General features: G+C 34.9%; 1 protein-coding gene across 1 annotated transcript; it reads left to right on the top strand.

The window, feature by feature from the left end:
* Positions 1 to 359: 359 nt before the first annotated feature.
* On the top strand, positions 360 to 2,164 carry LOC129920153 (U3 small nucleolar RNA-associated protein 15 homolog). The gene is made up of 2 exons (XM_056001376.1): positions 360 to 565; positions 638 to 2,164. Exons 1-2 carry the CDS (start codon positions 476 to 478, stop codon positions 2,105 to 2,107), a joined length of 1,560 nt encoding a protein of 519 aa, XP_055857351.1. The 5' UTR covers positions 360 to 475; the 3' UTR covers positions 2,108 to 2,164.
* The last annotated feature ends 4,906 nt before the right edge of the window (positions 2,165 to 7,070 follow it).

Here is a 7,070-nt window from a genome sequence, read left to right on the forward strand (position 1 = left end):
TTTACAGAAGCTGTTGTGCTAGTTGGGTAGGCGATTGAAAAATCACCGTGTAGCCAGACACATACAGTTACAGAATATTTTTTGTTTGTGGTTGTGTTTTCAACCAAACTACTTTGAGTTTTGGTTTGCAGGGCAAAGTTAACTTTATTTTATAAAAAGAACAAGTCACTGATATGGTCCGGCCACTCGGTCAAATGAAAATCGGTCTGTCTGGTAAGTTAGTCAATGTGAACTCCCCACAAAACATAAAATCTTTCATGCAATGAATTCTAGCTCATGAGAATCCGCTTTCAAAAATGACTATATATTATGCTATGAAAGATTGCTCATGTAGACTTATTGTTATGAATACAAACTATTGTGAACTAATCTTCCAACAGCCAACACGTGAAAGCAAAAATCATAACAACAGTGTTTTGTATTTGAGCATATATGTATTTTTCTTTTTATTAATAAATACAAAAAGAAAATAAAAATGTCTAATTTCAAACCACTTGACATTAAAAAATTTCAAAAACAAAGTAGCGAAGTAACTGCAGACTCACTTTATTGGAAAAATTTAAGTGTAAGCTTAGAAACATCATACATTTTTTGAACAACCACTAAAAATAATCTCAATTAAATTTCGACTACCTAGGTTCCTACATTGGTAAAAGAATTTGGAGCCATTGACTACATCGATTTCAGTCCAGTCCAACCGCACTACTTTGCCGTCACATGCTCCGTTAGAGTTCAAATTTACAATCCCATCACTAAACTTGTTGCCAAAAACCTATCAAAATTTCAAGAGAATGCTTACGGTGGTAGTTTCAGGCAGGATGGCCGACTTTTGGTTGCCGGAGACGAACAGGGATCAGTCAAGTTATTTGACACCAGCAGTAAAAACGTGCTTCGGCTTTTCAAAGGCCATAAAGCGCCCACTCATAGAACATTTTTTACCCCCGATTTATTGCACATAGCCAGCTTCAGCGATGACAAAACGTTTAAACTCTGGGACATAGGATCCGAAAAAGTTGTTCACACTTATAGTGATCACTCGGATTATATTAGAGCAGGTTGTGTAAATCCTGCTTCATCCAACATAGTCGTTTCGGGTGGGTATGATAAGAAAATAAATTTTTATGATACTCGCACTCAGCAAGTGGCGTTTAGTGTCAATCATGAGAGTGCAGTCGAGTCACTGCTATTCTTACCGACCGGAGGAATATTCATCAGTGCTGGAGGAACAGAAGTATGTGTTTGGGATGTTTTTGCTGGTGGAAAATTGCTTACCAAGCTTTCCCAACATCATAAAACTGTTACCTGCCTACGATTAGCTTCCAATGGCAAAAGGATAATGTCGGGTGGTTTGGATAGGCATGTCAAAATCTACGATGTAGCCTCATACCAGACTGTATCAACATTAAGTTTTCCCAACTCAGTACTTAGTTTGGCGGTAGCACCGAAGGATCAAACTGTGGTCGCCGGTATGGTCGATGGAATGATTTCTATTCAAAATATGGAAGAAAATAAAAGCCAAAAAAAGGAAAAGAGTAAATACAATTCGAAATTTAGGTCAGTAGATCACGATATAATCACCACTAAAAGGATAGCAGAAGCAAGTTATGACTATCATTTGCGAACCTATAAATATGCCCAGTGCCTTGACGATGCAATGAAAAACTGTGTTAAAACGCCAGAGATTACAGTTAGTGTCATGCAAGAATTAATTCATCGCAAGGGCCTTCAGCGTGCACTAGCCGGGCGTACGCATTCGTCTCTTGCGAGAATCATCTTGTTTGTTATAAAAAACATAGGCGAGCACAGATTTCTTCGTGTTCTCATAGACGTTGGTATGATTTTATTAGACGTGTATGAAGATAAATTTCATGAATTCACTGGTAAACTTGGAAAGCAATTTATTCAACTTGCTAATATTTTGCAAAAAGAGGTTGCGCTTACACACGATTTGTTAGAACTGCAGGGTGCTTTGGAATTACTCGTAGCAGTATCAAGTGTTTCTTCAGATGATAGAAACGACAACCCTATAAGTTTTTTGACAACTGATAAATGCCCAGGTATAAAACAGTCCGAAATGGCAAAAGAATCTTCTATTGTAATTGTTTAAATGTAAAATTTTAATACAAAATAAATTTGAGTTATTTTAGTAAAATAATAAAATGAATGAATTCATTTTCTAATAGTCAGGGTGGCTACTGCAGTTAAACGCTTAACTCATCGAGCTAAAAAAAAATTTTCAAATTGGAAGTGAAAGAGGGCTATTAGAAGTTACGAAAACCACAGGTCTTCCTGTTAGCATCCTGGGACGATTGTTTGGCATTAAGCATCTTATAGAGCTTAAAGTATATATTAGTGTCAAATTAAAGGTAATAACATCTTCCCAAATTATTATCAGAGGGTTTCCGGGCCAAAGGTTTTCAGTATCTTATAGCAGTCAGTTTCAAGGTTAGAAGCGAGTTTCTTCAAAAAGTGTTGTTTGGTATATTTGTCGATGAGTTAAGAAATTTTTTTGCTATAAAATAAAAATTAATATAAATATCATTAAAATTTAGATACAAAAAGATATTTTTGAAAAAGCTTGATAGTTTCTCAAGAAGGATCCAAATTATATGCTTAAGTACGAATAATTCAGGAAAAAGAATCAAAAGATACGCTGCGCCCCTTTGTACTTATTGACATAGATGGCGAGTTTTATTTTAAATTAAAGGTAAAAAGTCTACTTTTGAAAATCAGAAGTCCCCACACAAAAAATGCAAGTTTTGTCATCCAACCTGTTTTAAGGTAAGGAGCGTTCTTCACTTACAACGTTTCCTCATGCTTGGGGGTGAAACGCCAAAGCTTTGATCCGAAAGACAAATAAATTTCGAAAGAAGACGTTATTACTTTTATTTTGACATCATTGATCTTTTAATTCCAACATTAAATAACGTAAGCAGCACACCTTTTATCTAATTTTTCCTCGTACTTTGATGACTTTTAAAATATTTTGTATTAATACAAAAAAAACATGAACAAATAGCTATAAAAACTTATATTCCAGGAAGGTGCTTGGTTTTACCTTTCATTTGATACCAACAAAATTCCTTAACTCGTCAAGCTACGATCAACTTATGAAGCAATGTACTCGTTTTCACTTCGTTCTCGATTATAACGGTTTTCATGTTCTGGGGGTCTATAACGTAATACGAAAGCAGGTTGCTTCAATTTACACCAACAAAAGCAAAGCAGTAATTCTTTTTTGTTCCCTCTTTTGTTGAGCGAGAAATCTAGGCCGAGGGTTGTTTGGCTAAGAAAAGAGCCACATCATAATTTCCCTTAACGTATTATTTAGGAACTTTTTAGGAATTTTTTTGAATCCATGAATGGCGATTGCATCGACGACGTATCACGATCATAGCGGCTTTTTTATGTCGTTTTCTATTGACGAATCTCAGAATGAGATTTGTGAATTTGACAGCTGAAGGGGGGGTGAAGAGGGGAAATGGTGGACAAATCTCAGATTTCATGATCTATTTGCGTCCTGAGATTCAAAAAAATGACAAAAAAATGAATCTGAGATTCAAGAATCTGATTCTGGATTTTTATCAAGATTCACGCATACAAACACACGCACTTTCACACACACTCCTCTGTTTGACATTTGTCTGAACATTTGTTGTTGTTTTATTTTTTTTTATACGCACAGATTTCGCACACAATTACAGAACTAGATTTCATATTCTATTTGCAGTGGAAAATCTGAGAATTTTACACAAAAATCTCAAAAGTCAATAGAAAACGACATTAGTGTCACATTCTATTTGTAATTATTCAAAATGGTATGAACTCTGTAATTGAAACTGTTATACGGTTTGAGTCGATACTAAATTATTTGATCAAAGAGAAACGGTTTTTTAGACTAAATGAATCGAAAAAGTGAAAACAATGCTTGTGAGCGAATGTGAAATCAATTTATTCGATTCACTTTCTTACAAAACCAGAATAGGCCGCCTGTGCCCATGTTCTGTAACTTTTATCGCGGGCGATAAAATATTTGAACGACTTTAAAATCCATTTTATCTCATCAAAATAAAAGAAACTTCGTTCAAAATTTAAGTGTCCCAGCGAGGTATCCGTCGGAGCGGAAAATAACAGATTTCATACGAATTTTACTTTGAGGTGTACTTCCGACCTCGGAGCTAAAAATTCTCAGATTTCATACGAATTTGGCTTCGAGGTGTACTTCCGACAGGTAAAAACTCTCCGATTCGTATAAAATCGGACAAATTTCCGCTGAATTTGAAAGAAATTTTGCTTTATATGTATATGGAACTAAGTGGATTTTAGAGACGTTGAAAAACGTTTATCGTCAGTGATAATTTGCAGAACAGGAATCTGGTCAGTTCTTTTTAGTTTTTTTAATGTTTTCATGTGTATCCCCTTTTAAAGATTCTTTTATAATTTTTTTTTTTTTCAAATTAAAAGGGACAAAAGAAGAAATTAAAAACTATTTTCCATAATATCTGGAACTTTTTGAATTGAGGCTATTATTTGAGAATCGTTAATGCTTCAATGGGGGCATTCACGAATCACGACTCTAGTGGCTACGTAATCAACTCATATGATTCGCTGAATACAGTTAAAATTTCTCATCCGGCGTAGTGAAAATGGGTGCGTTCACGTACCGATCTAAGGGTATCCGGATACCTTTGTGTTGTTGTAATCCCATATAAAATATCAGCTGATCGTAAACATGTCGTCGCCCGAGAGTTGTTTTGTCGTAAACGCCAAAATGCACTTTTTTAAACTGGATATGTAGTAATAGGTTTTAGAACGTTCTCTTTTCATTTCTGTTATCAGATTTGTCCTATCGTTTACCGTTACTGAGATAATTAGTGTGCATTTTGTCGTATATCCACAAAATAAGCATCGGATTAGCGTTGGTTTGTCGTAAGCGCCAACTTTTGGCGTTTACGTAAGCGCCAACTTTTGGCTTTTACGACAAAAATTCTATGTATTTTTCAGCTTTTTTTTCTTCAGTATTGGTTTGTCGTACGTCGTACAAAACAGATACGGTAGAAATTTGGAACTTGTTTTGTCTAAGGTAAATGACCCAAATAGAATATAAACAAATATAATAAACCTACTAGAAAAGTATTTATTGAAAATAAGGACTTCATGTGCTATCAGGAAAATGAATTTAAAAACCGCCGGTCGCGGGCGCCGCTTCGTTCAAGCGCGTTGTCTTGAGCGAAGTGAAAAAAGGTCGCAGTTTTATTTTTTTATTGTTGTACACTTATTGATCTTGTCACTTCGTTCGCGCTCGCTGTCTTCAACGAAGTAAAGTGAAAAAAGGTTGCTGTTTTTATTTTATTTTTCGTTCCCGCGCGTTGTCGTGAACGAAGCGAAAAAGCGTTGCTGTGAGTTTTGTTACCCGCTCGCAAAAAACACCTGCTGGTCGAAAATTATTTTTTTAAGCCGCCATTGTTCTTCGCTAAATTTGCGTTACCTATTGTTTTACAAATTACTGATGATACTTTTACACTATTTTATAAAGCGAGCGGTAGAAAAGTGGAATATAAAAGCTCATCAATATTTAAAACATATAAAAAGTCTACCATAGCAACTTCTGTAAATTTGTTCAGCCAATGTCTTCAAATTACTAAAAAATCTAACTCGATAACTAAGGATAAGATTATTGATATTAAAAGCCTTTTCATATTTATGCCTAAATCAGACCAAGAATATTATGAAGCGTTATTCAAATCAAAAAATTAGAATAAATTCTTTAGTTTGATATTTATTTTTAATTTACTTTTATTTATGACCATATATTAATTTATTAATTTAACCAAACTTGGTTTATTTTTATTTTATGTCTTTCATATTTCATAGCCATAGGATGACTTCTATTTTTTGTTAAGACATTTTAAAAATTTTTTTTTATGTTTATGGTCATATTTTTTGGTTTTCCTTTATTTTTAATCTATTTATTTTAATAATTGAGCCTCTAAGTTAAACCAATACTACTTCTATGTAATAAGAAACTATTTTTTAAATGTTTAATTAATAAATAAAAACGAACTGTGAAATTTTTTTTATTTATTTTTTAGTATTGGAATGTCGTACGTGCGCCTACTTTGTCGTACGTGTATGGGATGGAAAAAAAAGTTGATTTTGGTGGCGTTTACGACAAACTGATTTTGGATAAAAACCTTGATAATTTGAAGACTAAAATAGATGTGACAATTTTGACAACATAAATATGAAGAAGATATCGCACAAAATATTCTATAAAAAATTGAAAAAAATCTATCGGCCAGTTTTTTTTTTATAAAAGCTCAAACCTTAAAATGCGATTTCCCAAAATTCCAAAATTGGCGTATACGACAAAACAATTCTCAGGCGACGATGTGTTGACAAACAAAAAAAATCCAAAGGTATCCTAAAGGCCCCAACCCATAAACAAAAAATACCAAGACTGGAAACTCGGCGGTCAACTGACGTTTGCCTACAAGCTGCAAGGTGTGGTGAATGTCGTGAACCTATCGTTGTGTTCGTGTCAAATGTGTGGTGAATGTCGTGAATCTATAAATGTGTGCGTGTTAACGTCATTTACCAACGTGGTGGCTTTCACATATATTCACAGACAGCACTGTACACAAAAGGGTTTCGGGGGGAAAGACGTACGAAAATTTCCAGTCTTGGTATTTTTTGTTTATGCCCCAACCCATAAACAAAAAATACCAAGACTGGAAATTTTCGTACGTCTTTCCCCCCGAAACCCTTTTGTGTACAGTGCTGTCTGTGAATATATGTGAAAGCCACCACGTTGGTAAATGACGTTAACACGCACACATTTATAGATTCACGACATTCACCACACATTTGACACGAACACAACGATAAGTTCACGACATTCACCACACCTCGCAGCTTGTAGGCAAACGTCAGTTGACCGCCGAGTTTCCAGTCTTGGTATTTTTTGTTTATGCCCCAACCCATAGAATCCGCCCTTCAAGCAAGAAAACGGAGTCCAGAAAAGACAGTCCGACCTCCGACCGAGAAAAGCGGGGTTGCACTCACACACT

The sequence above is a fragment of the Episyrphus balteatus genome, chromosome 4, assembly GCF_945859705.1.
Source record: "Episyrphus balteatus chromosome 4, idEpiBalt1.1, whole genome shotgun sequence".
Lineage (NCBI taxonomy): Eukaryota > Metazoa > Arthropoda > Insecta > Diptera > Syrphidae > Episyrphus > Episyrphus balteatus.

What these genes read in the sequence shown, in the direction of transcription:
- LOC129920153 (XM_056001376.1), top strand. Translation starts at nt 476, where the DNA reads ATGTCTAATTTCAAACCACTTGACATTAAAAAATTTCAAAAACAAAGT. An exon ending in TTTATTGGAAAAATTTAAGT is followed by an intron (nt 566 to 637) that starts GTAAGCTTAGAA and finishes TCGACTACCTAG; the next exon opens with GTTCCTACATTGGTAAAAGA.